Source organism: Carassius gibelio, chromosome A15 (genome assembly GCF_023724105.1).
Source record: "Carassius gibelio isolate Cgi1373 ecotype wild population from Czech Republic chromosome A15, carGib1.2-hapl.c, whole genome shotgun sequence".
Classification (NCBI taxonomy): Eukaryota; Metazoa; Chordata; class Actinopteri; order Cypriniformes; family Cyprinidae; genus Carassius; species Carassius gibelio.
The window spans coordinates 6,308,044-6,329,456 of record NC_068385.1 but is presented as its reverse complement, the minus strand read 5'-3'; the positions used below and the strand labels follow the sequence as shown (position 1 = coordinate 6,329,456).

Sequence of the window (21,413 nt, the reverse complement as noted above, 5' to 3'; positions counted from 1 at the left end):
GTGGCAGACTAAATGTAACTAAATATTTTTTTCCATCACTCATGTAAATTATATTTTGGCACTTAAAGAGTTTACAGAAATGTTTTCAAAAAGGACTGTAAATTAAAAAAATTGTGCAATTAATGACATGTACATTACTTGTACATAAATTCTACAAATTAAAAAAAGAAAAGAAAGTAAATTGTTGTTTAGTGAAATAATGTTTTATGTGTTTGCAGATATCTTTATGTGGGATGAAGATACATTAGCCCTTATGAAAGTATCTTTGCCTCGACCACAAAAATATGTGAAAGTGCTGGAAAATGACACCCCTCAGGAAAGATACAGAGTCCTTGAAATGTCCCCAGTGTTACAAAGTGGCACCCAGACTGGACAAATAAAAATTAGTGGGGCTGCAGCTTTTCTAAACCACCCAGAACAGTCTCAACATCAGGAAAGAGTTACACTACACTACAGAACCACCACCAGACTGGACATGATCAGCCAAAGACTGTTACAGGAGGCAGCACACTCTGCATTAGTTGGTCACACCACAGCAACACATGTGGTCACCGCTGTGCACTTTGGAGCTCAAGCTTTTCTGGTTTTTGATAGTGACCGCTCAAACCATGAGAAAAATGCAGATATTGTTGATGTTTTAAAAATAATGACTTCTACCTTTTGTCCAAACCATATAATTTCAAGCTTGAATGCTGCTGATAAAGCTAAAAGCTCATTACTTGCTTGTAGTCTCTACATTGATGTGGGTGATTGGAAGAGTCCAGTGTCTTTTGATAAGGCAGTGGAGATCTATGGTTCTCTTCCAACACTGCTTGGATCTAAAGGTGAGAGAGCAGTTCCTCTGAAGGTCTGGCTCTACCCTCTGAAGAAACTGGACAAGAGCTGTGTGCATGCTGCTCTGAGTGAAGTCAGTGAAAACCTGATGCATCAAGCTGAGAGCATTCTGGAACATCTGAGAAAACAGATTAGGGTCTGTCAAGACATTATAAAAGACTACATTAATGTGAATGTGATTATGCAGTTTCTGACTCTGGAAGATAATCTTGTAGAGTTTTTAGAGCTTATGCAGGAATACCAGACAAAATTTCAGAAAGAAATTGCAGACATTGTTCACATTAAAGAAGGGAAAAGAGAGAGTAGTTTACAGGATCTCCTAAAGAGGCACAACCAATCTCCATTCAGTGCAGAGAAAACAAACCAGTGGCTGGAGAATAAAGAAACTGAACTGAAGATTCTGAATGACTTCAGAGCTGCAGACATCACTGTTGTGAAATCACAGGCAGAGTTACAACAGATCATAAATCATTCTCAGAAAACCAGAGTGATGTGTCTCACTCTTTACTCACCAGATGCAGAAGATTCCTTCATCACTGCTCTGAGGCAGTACAGTGAATCTGATGGCATTATACATAATGATTCGCTCCTGTTTAGGCCTGTTAGCATCAACGAAAAGACGATTATTAAAGTACAACTGTTTATTGCTGCAAATGAAGATGCAGAGCAAACCAAGTTCATTGCTGCATTGATACCTAGTGAAGATTTTCCAGAATGCTCTGTGCAGTTTTATCAAGATGGAAGGATTGTGAGCAGAAATGTGAAGTTTGGAACAAAATCAGATCTTGTCCAAATATCTCACATAAAACACACCAGTGTGTCCCTGAAACTGAATCAACCAGACACCAAGATTGAGAGATATATAGTGAAGTACAGGGCTTTGGGTGATGAAGGAAGCAACAGTGAGCCTTGGAAACAGATCGTTTTTGATGACACAAGTATCAGAGAAACCTGTATGATATCAGATCTAAAGTCTGGCCATCACTATCAGCTGAGGTATATATTTGTTGAGCAGGACTGTATGAATTTGAGTAGGATTATTAACTTTCAGACAGTGGTTACAGCAACACCTGGGAAACCCTCAGTGAATAAGCTGGACAGAGATACTCTCAAAGTCACCTGGTTGAGGGCTGAAACTGATCCAGATTTTCCAGTGCTGCAGTATATGGTTGAGTATAAAGAAGCAGGACTGAAGGGCTGGTCATCAGTACAAACAGAAGGACTTAAATGTAAATGTACTTTAACTGTACTTCACAGCACCTGCTATAAAGTCAGAGTCTCTGCTGTCTATGAGGACATCACCAGCAAACCTAGTGAGGAAACATCAGTGCCAGTGGATGGTGAGATATATGTACATGTAAAAACTATACTTTTGATTTAACCAATGTTTTGTTCTTATTTCATTCATCTGATTATGGTGTATCCTGCAGTTTGGAACATTAACCTCTCAAAGAGAAAGAGCTCCATCCTCCTAGAAGTGCTGAAACTCCAAACAGAGAAGAAACCAGTAGAGCTGATAGACTGGACAGATGAAGAGAGTGAAGTGAAGGGATTCCTGCAGTGTCTGCCCTACATCTCACAGCTGAGGTGAGAGTCTCATGGGAAAAATACCACTTAGTGTTTGATTTAGTTGTGTAGTAGAATTTATTTCACACCACCACAGCAACTGACTGAACTGAAATCAGTTGCAGTTGTGTAGATCCCAGTAGTGCTGTGGTTAGAACTATGAAAAGAACCTCAAATGTTGCCCCCACACCCCATTCTTACCAATTCTGCATTTTACAATGAATGTATTTATCCTTTTTTTAATATTAAGTTATAATGATGAAGTATCCATTGTATATTTGTATTGATTTTATGTCTTCACAGGTTTGATCGTTTAGTTTACTATAAGAAGCAAAGCTCTTTCCAGTTCCTGGTAAATCTGTCTGATGCAGCATCAAAGTTTGAAACGGCTGGACAAAATTACACTGAATGTTTCACATCTGTGTGCAGCTACACATCTTTTCCCTTCAGTGAAATCATCCCTAAACATCAGTGTGATTTCCTGCTGGATCTGTGTTCACATGTGAAGGACTATGAGACTCAAACAGGCAGGAGTGTCCTTCCAGCATTACAGCCAATTTATCAGTCAGCTCCTGCAGTCTGGAGAATAAAGCTCTCAGAGAGAAAGAGCTCCATCCTCCTAGAAGTGCTGAAACTCCAAACAGAGAAGAAACCAGTAGAGCTGAGAGACTGCACAGATGAAGAGAGTGAAGTGAAGGGATTCCTGCAGTGTCTGCCCTACATCTCACAGCTGAGGTGAAAGATGTTTTGTTTATCCTTTTCATCATATTTGTTTTTTGTTTTTTAGTGAAAAGCAGGTTTTACAGAAGGTTTCCTCTCTTCATTTTGGTGCTATTTGTAATCTATTTACAATATATTCACCAAATATATCAGGTCTGGTGAGGATCTCTAGGGCTGTTAATGGAAAAATAATGGACCAAAAACTATTAAAAGTAATTTTTTATTTTATTGCTTTAAAAAGTGCAAGTATCATTATTATTGCACATTTTGCAAAGTTAAAATGGTATTTGTATAGGGCTTTTATATGGAAACTTTTAAGTTGATGTTCTAATGATGGAAGTTCTTCACAGATGTTGATTGTTATTATTTTTTCCCAGTCATAAAAAAGTCACACAGGAGTAATAAAAGATAGCTTGGTCCATAAGTCATTGAGGTCCAGGTTTTAAATCTCCCTAACTCTTTCATATTGTCCCTAGTTTTAAGTAGTTAAAAGGAGTTCCATTGTTTTTTCACTTTTTCAACTTTAGTTAGTGTGTAATGTTGCTGTTTGAGCATAAAGATCTACAAGGTTACTAAGCTCAAAGTCAACACTTAAGGGATACTGTTCAAGAACTACAACAAACGACTTTTGAGGACAACAACACACTCATTCCAGACCTTGTGAATTCACAATGTCACTCGTAATAAACATGCACGGAATATGCAAAACAGGTGGGCGAGGCCTGGTTGAGCTGTTAAAAAGACAGAAACAAATAGTCTATATTATTGACGTCAAAAATAAAAATTAATATTTCAACAAATATTTTTGTTATCGAATAGTCGTTCGATCACATATAACCTAATATATAAGGGCCTGCAATAATGAGATTTATCCAGTGTGGCACTGTAACACAGTACTGTAATTCACCCCTCTTAGCCACGCTTCGATGTGGAGTAGAGTCCAGTAGAGTCATGTCATGTTTATTTAAATAACACGTTATGCAGTAGATTATTTTAATGCAGTCAGCTTTAAAGTGTTAGGCCAGTTTCACACTGCAAGAGTTTTTTTTGGGGGAGTATGTCCGGAAAGAAAATAAGAATTGAAAATATGTATAGAAGATTTACCCATTTTAACTGGTTTTTAATTTTTAATTGCCATAAGCAAATTATAACTTAAAACTAGGGCTGAACGATCATTTGCATTTGTGATAATATCGCGATATGAAAAAACACGATTTTCCATTCTTATCATGATTACAGTCGGCGAGAGAAAGCTCTCACAGTACTTTGACACACACCGATCGGTCTAATCAGAGCTGCTTCAAGTCGAACACATCTAAGCAGTCTTCAGAGGAAGCATCAAGTTGGCACGTTTTAAGTAGAAATTGGGCCTGTTTTGTTGCGAAAACCTGGCAAACCTGGCACGCTACATGCAGAAATGTTTGAAAGCGTATATAATATGAACGTACTTCAAAACGGAACATTGAAATTACTCAAGCAGTAACAGTGTTATAATACATTTCTTTACTGAAGACTTCAAACTACTTCTTCAAACTTCTTCTTCTAAATCTTCTTATTTATTTAAAGTCTTTATAAAGCAGTGGTTCTCAAAATGGGGGATGCACGGGTCATCAGCAGAAAAAGAAAATAAATAAAACACTAAACAGCCAAAGGACGTAACTTAGAATGGGAGATTGGTTTGTAAAAGGGAAGAGAAAAGCCATGGATGTCACACAGACCCAGGCAGATGCTGGTCATTCAAAAGCTAAATGCAGAAAATATGATGAGACATATCTTGCTCTCGCTTCGCTCTCTGTGTCTGTACCGGACACGCCGCAACAGCTCTACTGTACACCGGACGCGACAAAACGACCGTTGCAAATCATTAAATAGAACAAGGCATCTGTTTAATGTTGTGTTACATTTGGTGTAGACATCGTCTCTGGGTTCTACTGTATTTTGCGCTTACGTCCAGAGTAGACACAGTGTTTAAAGGTGCCATAGAATGCATTGATACAATATTTTCAATTGTTCATTGATGTTCCCAGTGTGTGTATGAAAAGTTTTACCTAAAAATAAGATAATTTTTTATAGTTTGATGAAATTGCCACAGTGTATGTCTCCTTTTAATGAGAACGACCCGGTTGCTCCCGGCTCCCTTTCAGTGTTGCCAAGTCTGTGGTTTTCCCGCATAAATGGGCTACTTTAATATTGTTAACATGGGTTGCTTTTCATGTCCGGAGGAGGGTTTTGTTGCGAGAATCTTCTCAGAAGAGTGCAGAGCTTCAAGAGCTCATGCTCGTGGGCATACTGGTGTTACTGTGACCGTGTTATTGAACCTCACACATTGGTTCCAAATACAATTTTTAATTACCACATTCCTATACACAATCATTCTGGTAGCATGTGAAGGAAGCATTAGTGAAAACAGGCAGAGACAATGGTAGCTTTAGCAACATTAGCCTTACAGAGAGCCAAGGATCTCTTTTGGAAAACAAAATATGATGCTTATTTTGTCTGAAGTCTGGAGGTTTGCACACAAAGCATTTGTATCGATCGAACTCCAGCGCTGAACTGACCCTCATTTGTGAGGCAGTACGGTGTAAAATGTTAGCACAAAATATAGTACTTTTCCTGTTTTTTCTGGGACATTATCTTCGAAAATGAAAGTGAACCACCATGTCCTCAGTTGTCTATGGAGACTCCTATGTTCGTTGGTGCATCCCAACACACGACACTTTTAATGGCTTTTTGGCGCTGACATTGTATCTCTGGCAGCTACAGCAAGAGAACAGTAATGGCAGACCTCAGCTTCTCACTCAGGACTGTGTATATGCTAATAGGACAGAGAGCAACACAAATGGGCAGGACTTTCACAGATGTCAGAGTCGTGAGAAATCTGGACAGCTCGTGTGGAGAGACTTTTATGATTTTCTTTGGTGTTATAAAACAATGATTTAGTGGATTTTTACCATTGGTTGTTTTCACACACTGCGGCCAGAAAACTGTGTTCAAACACCTTATAAAAGTGAGAAGAAATAAAGAAATAACAGAGAGAATAATAATAATAACAGTTATTCTTTCTATGCTATTTTTCAATGTTTCAAGTGATGCAGGTGTTTTTCCCTGTAGGTTTTTTAAATTAAAAAAGCTTTACTTTTTACATAATTTTTAGTGGAATTATTTGGTGAGACCAAAAAAAGTTTGAGAACCACTGGTCTAATGTTAACAGACAGTGCTTAAAAAGTGCAGTCCACATGTTTACATATGTTTATTTCAGTGACTTTAAATTACTTAAAGTAGTGTTGTAAAGCTACAGATTTTTGTTTCGGCAATTTACTTTAGTTTGTGTGATTTTGTATATTAATGTTTACACCAGGCTTATTTGTCAGTGCTTTATGTTGTCATAATTATTACATGCTTACATGGTTGGAAGTTCAACAAATCAGTCAATATACTACCGTGACTGTAGTTGTTTAAAAAAAAAATGTCATTCATATCAATTCAGGCATCCCCTAATTTCATCGTAACAGTAAAAGAACATTTCTGTTTAATCTATGTACTATTGTGTTGGTCTTACAAAGATTCTTAGCTCGTCTTTGTTGAATAATACAAAACATGAAGAGGTTTATAAAATAATTGCATATTAAATCGCAATATTGGTAAAAAAAACCCGCAATTGGATTATTATCCGAAATCATTCAGCCCTACTTAAAACATTTTATTAAACTCAGAAAGAACAGTTCATCTTGCTCAGGATCTTAAGTTACAATGGCATACTGTATATACATAAGAAATTCATTATTCATACATTATTGACAGCTTCTGTAAATATTGCACACGTGTTCACTTACGACTGACGTGACAAACTTACACCTTTTATTTATTTTCAGTTCCTCAGTTATAGAAACGGTGCTATAGACACAACAAATGCACATGAAACATACTGACATCTTGAACATTGGGCCTAATAAAAATATTATGAACTTAACAATTAGCTAAAATAGAATTAATTATTATATTGCTCCAGGTCTGCAGTAACAAAAATGGGCAACAAGACGCAAATAAGGACACAAGATGAATACAGACACAAAATTTTTTATAAATCATATTTACAGCTAAGAAAAATATTAAGCTTTAAATTACGATTGGCTAGAAATGCATAGCCTACTTTTTTTTTATTCAGCTCTACATAAATAATCATTTAAAACATTTTGACATTCTTACTTAGCTTAACGATTTGTTAAAATCCAACAAATAATTTACATTTCTCTCGATTAGTTACACAAACGGAGATTAATCAAAAGTAATTTACATAAATCATATTGACAGCTTCTATAAGAAATGGACATGTAGATAATGGATATAACACTAAGCTATAACTTGGTTAATAGTGCATATCTGGGTTAGTGCCTATGGGTAAAAGTATGTATTATAAAAAACAACAACCTATAAACAGTACATTCTATATTTAAATATGGCTGAAACCACATCATGGTTTATAACTGATCAACTTCTAAAAACAAATTTCCTGTGTTCCTGTGGCTCAGTGATAGAGCATTGTGTTATCAGCGCAAAAGATTATGGGTTCAATTCCCAGGGAACGCACAACAAAAAATGTATAGCCCGGATGCAATGTAAGTTGCTTTGGATAAAAGTGTCTGTTAAATATAGATGTATAGTTTATAGCCGCTGGTGTGACGCTGTACATTTGCTGTGTATATGAATATGTATAGAATATTTACTGTATAACTCCAAACTAATGAATTGCAAAAGATGAATGACAACTACTGTATAATGTATGGCAGAAGAGCACTTCACAGCACTTCGACCTCGAGGCAGTAATATCGTGAAGTAATTTGCGCAGTAATTTGCAGCAGCACTTTGACCTCACGCCGAGGTCGAAGTCCTGCAAAGTGCTCTTCCGCCATACATTATAGTTATAATTTTTTATCCGCTTAAAATTCGCCACGCTTTATTTTGTCACCATACTTATTCGTGTAACTACTCATGTAAACATCTTTAAATAGGGAAAACATGGAAGTACTTGGTGGCTTCTAAATTCATCCCTGTTTGGATCGTAACAAATGAATGGTGCTAAGCTAAATGCTAGCATAGTGGCGTCATGCCCTTCAGCGATTAAGTGCACGCACTGAGATGGAAGATGTACGTATCAACTTATCTAAGTTGAGGGAAGAACATAGTGGAATATGGAAAAATGGTTGCGTGTTCCTTTAAATGTTTGCAATGTTAAAATTCAACATATATTACAGTTTAAAATTTTTCAACATGTACTGTAAAATACTGAAGCAGAGCACGATCCCCTCCCTTCGGAGATTGGGCCGCAGGAAAGTATTCCAACATGCTAACGACCCCAAACACACCGTCAAGATAACCACTGCCTTGCTAAAGAAGCTGAGGGTAAAGGTGATGGATTGGCCAAGCATTGGAATCCTCAAACTGAAGGTGGAGGATATATAATTAATATATATAAATTATTTAATGATACAATTGTTGTTAGGTCAAAAGTAAACACATTTATAGTTACAAACTTAAGACAATATAACCTAATAAAATAGCATAATAAGAATTATTATAATAGCCTAATAATAATCATAAGCAATGAACCAGATGGGCAAGATTACACAGTTCTAATTAAACCGTTGTCCATTCACTGAACCAACTAAAACTGAGAGACTGTTATTTATGTCTTAACTTTCAGAAGAGTGTATCAGTGAAGTGCCATATTTAACGTAACATTGAAATGGCTGAGACAGACATGAGAAAGAGGTTCAATAGACTTTATCATTCATCTTGTCCACCGATACTTCAAGAACTGGACAACATGTTATATAAAAATAGTGCCTACTAGGACACGGCTCATTCATGTAGCCTAAATACAACGATATAAAAAAATATATACAGTAAAACTTTTTTAAGCATTATTATTGGTTATATTTTCCCTTTTGGTTGTATTTTTTATTTGATGTATTAGAAGAAAGTGTAATAAACCCAAAAATAAACACATGAAAAAACGACATATAGTTATTTTTTATGTTAAAACTAAGTTAATGCCTTGTTCATTTTTCCTTTAAATATCCGAAGGACTTGGTGGCCGATAAAAAGAAACAGTATAAAATTAACAAAACAATTAACAAAAAATAAAAAAGAATAAACCCAGCCATAATATAATTTTCAAGTTTCACTGACAAAGAAAATAAAGGAGGAGCCGTTTCTGTGCATTGATGTTTGTAACGAAGCATCAACAGAGTGAGAATCCATCTGCAGCTTTATTCCAAAACGTGGTAAACAGGCAAAGGCAAACACAACAGAGAAGACAATCCAAATCATAGTCAGGAGAATACAAGAGTCAGGGCAGGCAGAAAACAATCGATAAGGGAGAAACAGGCCAAGGTAATTCACAGAGAGATCAGGCACGGAAGGAAAACACTCAGAAGTGTACACCGGGGCAATACAAGATTTCGGCCGAGAGTTCCCCCTGGTGGCGAGTGGGAAGGACTACGGGAGTCTCGTTTGTGACAGAGCCCCCTCCCTGTGAGCGGCTCCCGATGCGTGGAGGCAGATGACGCCGGGGTCTTCCGTGTGGTTGAGGGGCCGGTTTCTCCGGATGCATCCTATGAAACTCAGTAGTGAGTGTGGGGTTAATGATGTCCTTAGCATTGACCCAGGAATGCTCCTCCGGACCGTACCCCTCTCAATCTGTGAGATATTGAAAGATGCCACCCGATGTCTGGAATCGAGTAGTACTCGAACCTGATATATGTCTTCGCCGTCAACCATGATGGGTAGGGGACCCTGGTCACTGGTCTGCTCCTCTGGCTCCACTCTCGGACCACCGGCAGGTTTGAGAAGCGATGAAAGGGGGGAGAAATGCTTTAGTTAGTGGGTTAATGCCAAACGGTAGGAGACTGTTTAATTTGTTTAATAATTTGGAAGGGACCCAGAGACCTGGGACTGAGCTTTCTGCATGGTCGAAGGCGGAGATCTCGGGTAGACAGCCAGACCCAGTGCCCTGAAATGTATTCCGGATTAGGCAATGGTAACGATCAGCTGGAGATTTTTGGTCTTCTCGCAGCATGCAGTAAGTGTGTGTGAGCTTGGTTCCATATATTTTCACTCCTTTGGAGCCAGTTGTTGACAGCAGGTACCTCTGTAGGTTCTCCTGATAATGGGAATAACAGTGGTTGGAAGCCCAATATGCATTTAAACGGAGTGACTATCTGAGTGAGTGATATCAAGAAATCAATTTCTGCTAGTGATGATGTCATTGTTGATATCAAGAATTATCATTGTTACTAATTGAAATGTAATTGCTGATATCAAAAATAGCAATTGTTGCTAGTAGAAATCTAATTCCTGAAATCAAGAATGAACTAGTGAAAATTTAATTTGAATTGAATATCAAGAATTAATATCCTGAGAATGAAAAAAAAAAGTCAAAAACTGCTTGCCATATCTCCAGAAACTGGATTTATTTTTAAAAATTAAGTTTAATTAATTAACTCCATGGTTACTCCAAGCTTGTGTTAAATGTCAATTTCCCTGTGAAGAAAATATTTGGATTTTTTATTTTACTTCCGGAGCCTAACTGTTGCGCAAAATTTTCATAACACATTACATCTCTAACAAAATCTTGTTCACTCTTTAGATTTGCTGAACCACACAATAAAACAGCTGAATCATGGGACAAAAGAAAGAGATTATTCATACTGGATCTGTGTCTGCAAGCTGCGCTCCATCAGAAAGAGACAATAGAAGAAACTGTGAAGAAACTGCTATCCTCTGTAAATTATGAGAAATGTGATTTCCTGCTGGATCTGTGTTCACATGTGAAGGACTATGAGACTCAAACAGGCAGGAGTGTCCTTCCAGCATTACATCCAATTTATCAGTCAGCTCCTGCAGTCTGGAGAATAAAGCTCTCAGAGAGAAAGAGCTCCATCCTCCTAGAAGTGCTGAAACTCCAAACAGAGAAGAAACCAGTAGAGCTGAGAGACTGGACAGATGAAGAGAGTGAAGTGAAGGGATTCCTGCAGTGTCTGCCCTACATCTCACAGCTGAGGTAAGTGTTAAATTGTTTTTATCCATCCAGCACAACTCAATTTTTAATTTCAGTTGTCATTATTTATTAGCACATAATCCCAATCTCCATGCTGGTGTTGCATTTTTAACATAAATGCATGCAACAAAATCTTTCACTGTTTCTGTAGGTTACCTTCCTCACAAAATGAATGCATGAAAGTGATCGACTGGAGATTTAAATTAACGGTACTCGATATGTGTCTGCAAGTGCCTTTTTTAAATAAGGAAATAACAAAAACATCCGTGGACATATTATACTCTTACATCTCCTATGGAAATTGTGATTTCATGCTGGATCTTTACCCACATATGAAAGTCTATGGGACAAGAACAGGTAGGAATGTCATTCCAGCATTACAGGTAATTTATCAGTCAGCTCCTGCAGTCTGGAGCATAGATCTCTCAGAGAGAAAGAGCTCCATCCTCCTAGAAGTGCTGAAACTCCAAACAGAGAAGAAACCAGTAGAGCTGAGAGACTGCACAGATGAAGAGAGTGAAGTGAAAGGATTCCTTCAGTGTCTGTCCTACATCTCACAGCTGAGGTGAGTGTTAAATACTTTGTTTACAGTTCATTTTATATTGGATAAAATCATTGTCAATAAAACTTTTATGTGAAATTCTGTCTTTATAAAAATGGGAATACAAACTCCCATCGTTAACTGGTGAAGGTGCTGAATTTGTTTTGTATGTACAAGTATGACATCAAGATTTTGACTGGTTGAATTTTACAGACAATATAAGTTTTTACTGCTCTCCGGTTAAGAGAACAAAGTCTTGTATGTGGCAATTAGGGCCACGTACACACTGCAAAATTTCAAGAGTGACAGCTGCATTTAAATAAGGGAGTGAATATATGGAGTAAATCCCCTAAATTATCAACTCACTCCCAAATGTCTTTTGTTTACTCATGAGATTAATATGCACTATTTTTTACCAAAACAATATTACAGTAACTAATTACTCATGTTCTGCAGTTAAAAATTCCCCTTTACTGACATGTTTAGTCCAGTTCCGTACACACTGTCAGAATTTTTGTAAATGCCACATAAAATGCAAAGAGCCATAAATTACAACCTACAGGGACATTCTTAAATGCTTAACATGGATTAATCTGGTATATACTCTACTATGTAGAGGCAAGCAGTTGAGCATAGAAAATGAATGCAGTGGGCAATGGTTCACTTTAAGGGACCTATTTTAACGATGTAAGCACATAGTCTAAAGCGCAAGGTGCAATTGACATATTGGGAAGCCCCTCCCCTCGAACACAGATGAGCCAATGGCAGTCGAGTATCAGTTGCACGGGGAGTGGAACTCGGACATCTGTAGGTTTCGGTGCCATAGAGAAACATTGGAGGATCGGAAGCTTGCATCAGTTTTATGGTGTTTATGCTGTAAAAATTGTAAAACTATGTGCCTGGGGTATTTGTAACACTAATTCCAGGTATCCTGAGAGGATAGGCAATATAATTTATTTTATTACATTTGCTAAACCCAAACAAAACAAAGTAAAATGTCCATAAGCATTCAATCCCAGTCCTAATGAAGACAAAACATAAAATTTCTGGTTGTCATACACTCATTAAGTTAAAATTTTTATCTGCTCAAGCAGAACGTTAATGTTATCTTGCGTTTCAGCAAGGTATCTCTGAATAAAACTAACATTAAAGTTAGTGCATCCATACTAATGTACAAACCTAAATAGTGCACTGTTCTCACATTATGTACAGTGTAGGTCAAAAACACATAAATTAAAGTCTACATATATCCCTCCATGGAATATTTAATTCACACTTGAATGGTAGCCCTTCTGTGTCCAAAATTGTTCAAAAACATTGTGTGACAAGGTTTTCATACTGACAGCTGTCATTCTGAGACTGTGAGCAGCCCCCGTTTGTTTATCCCCCGTTTGTTCTCCCTTTTGGGTGCACAAATGGACACAAATGCATTTGCTATTTAACAATGTGCGCAAAACGTGTAAATTATAACTGTGTCGGGCCGAAAGACACTTGCATCGGGCTTGGCATCACATTGAGCTGGGTATATGATAGGGCCCTAAATGTTTTCTCTCCATAGAAAATGCTTAATGTGGTTTAACGGATGAAAACAGTGATATAAAAAGGCAAATTTCGGTATGCAGTTTATTAATAAAATAAACTATGTACAGCCCAGCAGATTTCCAGAGAATATGATCTCTGCAAATTAATGAAACTTTGCGTGTTGCGTAATATACTGGCCACATCTGCTTGCCTGTACATAGTATACATTTTTTATAAATTCTATACTGGATTTGGCCTTTTTATATCACTGTCTTCATCCATTAAGCCATGTTAAGTATTTTCTTTACAATGTTTTTCTATTGGAGAAAAACACTTTACCTGCAGTTCAGCGCGTTACGTTTATATTCTGGGGTCATCTGCTTTCCTGTTCAAAGTATGTTTTATTAATAAACTGTATACCAAATTTGGCCTTTTTATACCACTGTTTTTGTCCATTAATCCACGTCAAGTGTTTTCTTTATAACGGTTTTGTATGGGGAAGAAAACGTTCAATGTGTTAGCATGAGTACAAAAATCTGAGCATGCATTCTTTTCACAAGTAATTTGAGGTCTGGTTGTGGCTCACTGGTAGCTGCTCTGAGACAGTCTGTCAAATGTCTGTCAGTTAGATGATTCTTTATTTATATTATTGCAGAGAAAAGGATTTAAAACGCATACATAGATTTCATATGTTATATATAAAATATGCATAGATGAGCTTCAGATGCACACATAGTGAGATCAGTTCATTTCCACTTGGGTTAGTTCACCCAAAAATCTAAATTAGACAGTGTTTTACTTATCCCCGAAGCATCCTAGGTCTATATAACTTTCTTTTTATCAGAAGAATCCAGTCAGATTTATAATAAAAATTGTCCTGGCCATTCCAAGCTCTATCATTGCAATCAGCGGGTGTTGCAGTTGAACAGTCCACAAGTCATCAAATAAAGCGTGCACATTCATAATAAAACGTGCCTCACATGCCTCATGTGTTTTTGTAAGAAAAATATCCATATCCAATATCATGTACACCCAGAGGGTGATTAAAACACAAGCTAATTTTCATTTTTGAGTGAACTAACCCTTCTGTCTGTGAATGTAGTCACATTATTTTGACAGTCATTTCATGCTTTAAGATACTTTTGTTCTCGTACATGTATGTAAGTGCTTGTGCTCATAACCAGTGTTGGGCAGTAACTGTAATTTGATTACTTTTTTAGTAACGGAGTAATGTAAAATAATTCACGGGACTCCAGTAAAATAGAAATACATAAAATATCTAAAACATGAACTAATATAAAATATAAACGATTAGCAGGCGTAAGCAGTGCTGAAATTAACATTACATTACAATATAACATTAGAATATAACGTTTCTCTCTACATAGCCTACCAGTCAACAGATTTTGAACAGTAAGATTTTTAATGTTTTTGAAAAAGTCTCTTCTGCTCACCAAGCCTGTATTTATTTGAAATATTTTTACTATTTAAAATAACAAAATAATAAAATGTAATTTATTCCTGTAATTTAAAGCTGAATTTTCAGCATCATAACTCCAGTCTTCAGTGTCACATCCTTCAGAAATCATTCTAATATGCTGATTTGCTGATTATCAATATTTAAAACAGAGTAATTTTTTTTTTTTTGTGAAATAAAAAGCTTTCCTAACATTAATACACTATTTCATTCAAAAGCTTAGAGTCGGTATAATTCTTTTTTTTTTTTTTTTTTTTTTGAAAAAGAAGTTATAGAAATGAATACTTTTATTTAGCAAGTATTCTTTAAATTGAACAAAAGTGATGATAAAGGCATCGTTTTACAAAATATTTCTATTTCAGATAAATGCTTTTCTTCTAATCTTTCTATTCATCAAAGAAACCTCAAAAAATTCTACTCACCCGTTTTTAACATTACCATAATATATATATATATATATATATATATATATATATATATATATATATATATATATATATATATATATATAATTATTATTATTATTTTTTTTGCAGAAAATCAAAATATCATAATTTGTGTGACTAGAGTAATGATGCAAAAAAATCTGCTTTAAAATCACAATAAATTACAGTTTGAAATATATTAAAATAGAAAAGTTCTTTTAAATAGGCTAGTAAAATATTTTAAAATTTTACTGTTTTGCTGTACTTTATCAAATAAATGTAGGCTTGGTGAACAGAAGAGACTTCTTTAAAAAAAACTTAACAAGCTTATTGTTAAAAAACTTTTGACTGGTAGTGGATACTATAGGCAACTTAATTTTTTCTTTAATTTCTAGCTTTTACACTGTGTGCAGAATTATTAGGCAAATGAGTATTTTGACCACATCATCCTCTTTATGCATGTTGTCTTACTCCAAGATCTATAGGCTCGAAAGCCTACTACCAGTTAAGCATATTAGGTGATGTGCATCTCAGTAATGAGAAGGGGTGTGGTTTAATGACATCAACACCCTATATCAGGTGTGCATAATTATTAGGCAACTTCCTTTCCTTTGGCAAAATGGGTCAAAAGAAGGACTTGACAGGCTCCGAGAAGTCAAAAATAGTGAGATATCTTGCAGAGGGATGCAGCAATCTTAAAATTGCCAAGCTTCTGAAGCGTTATCATCGAACAATCAAGCGTTTCATTCAAAATAGCCAACAGGGTCGCAAGAAGCATGTGGAAAAACCAAGGCGCAAAATAACTGCCCGTGAACTGAGAAAAGTCAAGCGTACAGCTGCCAAGATGCCACTTGCCACCAGTTTTGTCATATTTCAGAGCTGCAACATCACTGGAGTGCCCAAAAGCACAAGGTGTGCAATATTCAGAGACATGGCCAAGGTAAGAAAGGCTGAAAAACGACCACCACTGAACAGGACACACATGCTGAAACGTCAAGACTGGGCAAAGAAATATCTCAAGACTGATTTTTCTAAGGTTTTATGGACTGATGAAATGAGAGTGCGTCTTGATGGGCCCGTGGCTGGATCGGTAAAGGGCAGAGAGCTCCAGTCCGACTCAGACGCCAGCAAGGTGGAGGTGGAGTACTGGTTTGGGCTGCTATCATCAAAGATGAGCTTGTGGGGCCTTTTCGGGTTGAGGATGGAGTCAAGCTCAACTCCCAATCCTACTGCCAGTTTCTGGAAGACACCTTCTTCAAGCAGTGGTACAGGAAGAAGTCTGCATTCTTCAAGAAAAACATGATTTTCATGCAGGACAATGCTCCATCACACGCGTCCAAGTACTCCACAGCGTGGCTGGCAAGAAAGGGTCTAAAAGAAGAAAAACTAATGACTTGGCCTCCTTGTTCACCTGATCTGAACCCCATAGAGAACCTGTGGTCCAACATGAAATGCGAGATTTACAAGGAGGGAAAACGGTACACCTCTCTGAACAGTGTCTGGGAGGCTGTGGTTGCTGCTGCACGCAATGTTGATGGTGAACAGATCAAAACACTGACAGAATCCATGGATGGCATGCTTTTGAGTGTCCTTGCAAAGAAAGGTGGCTATATTGGTCACTGATTTATTTTTGTTTTGTTTTTGAATGTCAGAAATGTATATTTGTGAATGTTGAGATTTTGGTTTCACTGCTGAAAATAAATAATTGAAATGGGTATATATTTGTTTTTTGTTAAGTTGCCTAATAATTATGCACAGTAATAGTCACCTGCACACACAGATATCCTCCTAAAATAGCTACAACTAAAAACAAACTAAAAACTACTTCCAAAAATATTCAGCTTTTATATTAATGAGTATTTGGAATCATTGAGAACATGGTTGTTGTTCAATAATAAAATTATTCCTCAAAAATACAACTTGCCTAATAATTCTGCACTCCCTGTAATTGGCTTAGAAATCTACAAATGCTGGACAATAACAAACAATAATGATTTGTTTATATACTACAAACCCTTTTTTATCACATTATAATGCAGAATAGTTTTTATACAGTAATAATAGCATTTTTCATATACTTTATCACCTGCTGGAGATGACTTGAAAAAATATTAGGAATTTCCTGGTATGAAGAACGCCCTCTGGCTTCGAGTCCGAATGAAACACACACACACACACACACTGCAGGAGTGTTTAGCGCTCCGAATAAAATATCAGGTCATGCGCAGGTTATCCTGTCTCTTTGAATTTAAATTGTAATTTATTCACACCAGCTCTTGAAAACCTCTATACGAACACACTTGACCGAGAAAGTGAGATTGCATGAACTGAGATCATAGGCGGAGGGTGAACCAACTCCAGGGTAAGGCTAAAACCAGCCAAATACAGGATGGCAGGCTGTTCACAACTGAGCTGCATTAAAAATCCATGCTGTTTTTGTAAACTAAACCAGTCACTTTTAGAAACTAAATTTTGTTTCCGTTAGCTATTATGATTACAGATTTATACATGACACATTTTTTGATGGCACTAGTGTTGTCAAGTCGGTACTAAAAAAATAAAAATGTGACAGTACCAAGTTTCTTTAAGTACCGGTGGTACCGAGGACCCGGTCAACCCGGTTCTTGACACATAGAGCGCTATGAATTCCGCAAAGCAGAAAACGAGGACGGAATTTCAAAATCCAGTATTGAAAATGAAACTTACATTTTAATATGGACAGTCACAGAAATTGTCAAAGTTAGCATAAATTAATCAAATTTCCATATGGACCAGTATCTGTAAATGTTAAGCCACAAAAGTTGGTTGAGATATGAATCCTGCATGTTCTGCGCATCTCTAGCCCCTTTCACACTGCACGTCGGACCCACAATATTCCCGTAACATTGCCTGGTCGCCTTCTGTGTGAAAGCAACCACGTCCCGGAATTGATTACCGAATTGAACCCGGGTCGGGGACCTAGTAACATTGCGGTAATCAATCCGGAACGAGCGCTGTTTGAACAAAAGCCAGATCTAATTCCGTATCAAAATGATAACGCGCGACTCTTTTACTTGCTGTTTTGAAGGAAGATCAACGTTCGTGACGAAAACACATGTGCAAACAGTAATGAAGCAGAGATCAGTTAGTTCCTCTCTTTCCGCGCTGATGCCGAGATCATTTGCTTGCTTCAGTTAAAGTATAACGTGCCTAGCGTTGTCGACTCGTACATTACACGTCACGCGCTGATGTCACGTGTCGTTACGGGATCTTCAAGGGTTGTGTGTGAAAGCACGCACATATACCGGATCATCACTGGCAGTGTGGAAGTGCCAAATCTAGCAACCAGGGAACAATTACAGGAACACTTTACCCCTGTATTTGACGGAATGGCAGTGTGAAAGGGCTTCTGTGTGAATGAATGAATGGCTGAGACGTGCAGGTTTGTATGCATAGACTGAAGCACGTGTAATTATATTACTTGTAGAAAAACTTTAAACACAAACAGTGTAAAACAGTTTAAACAGTGTAATTTAAACTGAAAAAATGACACTATAGGTGTTGGAGTATTATTACCAGAACAGGATTGGTTTGAATTATGTAAGTCTTACATACATTTGATGAATCCTGACGAGCCACAACTGTGCTCTTATAAAAGTAATTACCGTATTTTTCGGACTGTAAGTCGCTCCAGTCCAAAAATATGTCATGATGAGGAAAAAAACATATATAAGTTGCACTGGACTATAAGTCGCATTTTTTTAGAACCAAGAACCAAGAGAAAACATTACCGTCTACAGCTGCGAGAGGGCGCTCTACGCTTCTCAGTGGTAGACTACAGGAGCACTGAGCAGCATAGAGCGCCCTCTGGCGGCTGGAGACGGTAATGTTTTCTATTGGTTCATTTCTCTCGGTTCATTTCTCTCGGTTCATGTCAAATTAATTTTGATAAATAAGTCGCACCTGACTATAAGTCCCAGGACCAGCTAAACTTTGAAAAAAAGTGTGACTTATAGTCCGGAAAATACGGTATACACTTTAAATAAGTTCTTATACAATTCCATGAAAAGTTGAAAAAAAAGTCAATGGTCAAACACAACAGATTAGAAGATAAATTATCTTTTTTTAGTTCGACAGCTTGAACAAATATAATATGTATAATAAACATCCACCTTTATAATCTTTCAGATTTAGTATCATGTTTATTTCTTAGAACAGAATAAAAACCTTTAAGAAAGTCTGTAGGAACTCAATCATTAACCATTTTGCTGCCAGCAGTTGATTCAAATGCCAGTTTGTCCCCACATCTAGAAAAACATCAGCAGAACTCTTTCTGGACCAGTTGTTTTTCCACTTGTATGTTATTTTCTGTTACCATAGTGATTCAATTCTGACAGTTATTTTATGCTTTGAACTCATATTCAAGACTTTGTGCTTGTAACTGAGCAGTGATAAAAACCACTATCTGTAAACTAAAACTTTAATACATTTCACAAATAAAAAAAATATATATCTGTAAACTCTTATGATCATTAGCTTTTGGATTTAAACCATTACTAAAGAGAATAATTCAACAGTAATTTAAATATAAGTGTTTATATTTTTAACCCATAATTTATTTTATACTCTATTGTATTTTAACTTGTCTCTTTGTAACAGGATTTTTAATTCTTAAAGTTAATTTGTCAAATTAATTTTGTAAATCTATTTAATTCCGTGCAACTTTTTGTACTGAAAAAAGAAACCACACAGCTGGAGCTTTAATACCAGGCCAGGATGACTTTTTGTTTGATAAAATTTTGAGGGATGCTGTACATTAAGATTGTTATTATGACAAAGCAAACATAATAGAGTGATCCGGACACGACACACAGCTTCACACCACAAACCATGTAGCAGTGGTGTCAAAAGTACTGGCATTCATTACTCAAGTAGAAGTATAGATACTAGGTTTTAAAAAGACTTTTGTAGAAGTTGAAGTATCAACTCAAGCTTTTTACTCAAGTAAAAGTGTAAAAGTACTGGTTTAAAAAACTACTTAAAGTATAAAAGTAAAAGTAATGTAAGGAAAAAAATGCCATTAAGAACAAAAGCTTGGGCCGAGCCACAGGGGCCTATTGTGCACTACCCCACCTCCTCAAAAAAACATTTTTCTAAAGGCCATAATGACTATAATGTTATATTAAAATGTTCATGTTGAAAAGTTTGGGAAGCACTAGGCTACCTGTTTCAGCATATATGCAACATATATGCCCATTGAAAATTAACTCATTTTAGTACAATGCAAATACATTAAAGAGCTAGAGATATGATGACTAGTTGCCAGTAAGTATTGTTATGGTGCAAAAAGTCAAACTTCAGAGGCATGTCATCAATAACCTTTAATGGAATGTAAATGTACACCCAAGCTTAGCTGCAGGACTCTGTGAGGGCAATGGACAAGAACATTGGTGCAGGCTAAGAAACAATTACTCTTGTGTGGTTGACTATTTACAATAAACATTATAGTGCTGTCAAAATGAATGATTAATCTAAGTGATTAATCAAAAACTAAAAATGAAAAATAACTCATGATCCTGATACCTTCTTGACTGATAGCTCCTTGTATTCGGTACATCTGCTAATGTCCAGTGTTCGGGGGGTAACGAGTTACAAAGTTGATATAGAGCTTCACAGTCCCACCCACAGCCCGAGAGAGCTCTGGTGCCGGAAGTAATTTTCCCATTCATTTCTCCCATTCACTTTCGGAAAAATCCGTATCTAAAGAGTTTTAGAGCATTTGTGAGGATAACCAGCTATGGCTGAACTCATAAGCATATAACATATCATTTCAAGTGAAAAAATTAAGACAAAATCCAAAAAAAGTCAAAGGTACAAGACTGTGTACCGCTCAGTTGTCAACACATGTCGTTGCCATTACACAAATGTTCAGTAAATGCACAAAAAGGTATGTCTAGGCTAAATATTGTTTTGACAGTGGCATTATAAAATGCTTGATATGACTCATTTCATATGAAGGCTACAGTAGCCTAGCTAAAGTGGACGATAATGCTAACTAAAGTTACCAACCTCCCTGCCAAACTGTCAATGGCAGCCAAGGAGATCATGATTGCACTAATAAGTCTACCGTGCAAAAACGCAACACAGGTTTTTATTTTATTTTATTTTTTTATTAATGATCTTCAGTCTTCACGGACCTTCGAGGGGTTTAACCAGACGGTTATACGAGCTCCACCAATCAGATGCATCACTGTGGGATTGTTCAGGATTGTGGGTAATGAAGTACTTAGC

General features: G+C 36.7%; 1 protein-coding gene across 2 annotated transcripts in view; it reads left to right on the top strand.

The window, feature by feature from the left end:
* Positions 1–21,413, top strand: part of LOC128029013 (uncharacterized) — a 385,593-nt gene that overhangs the window by 56,845 nt on the left and 307,335 nt on the right. For both annotated transcript variants that reach the window (XM_052616458.1, XM_052616457.1), the window contains exons 16-20: positions 219–2,174; positions 2,265–2,421; positions 2,704–3,135; positions 10,769–11,182; positions 11,331–11,744. In XM_052616458.1, the coding sequence (XP_052472418.1) occupies positions 219–2,174; positions 2,265–2,421; positions 2,704–3,135; positions 10,769–11,182; positions 11,331–11,744 (3,373 nt within the window). The remainder of the gene's footprint in view (positions 1–218; positions 2,175–2,264; positions 2,422–2,703; positions 3,136–10,768; positions 11,183–11,330; positions 11,745–21,413) is intronic.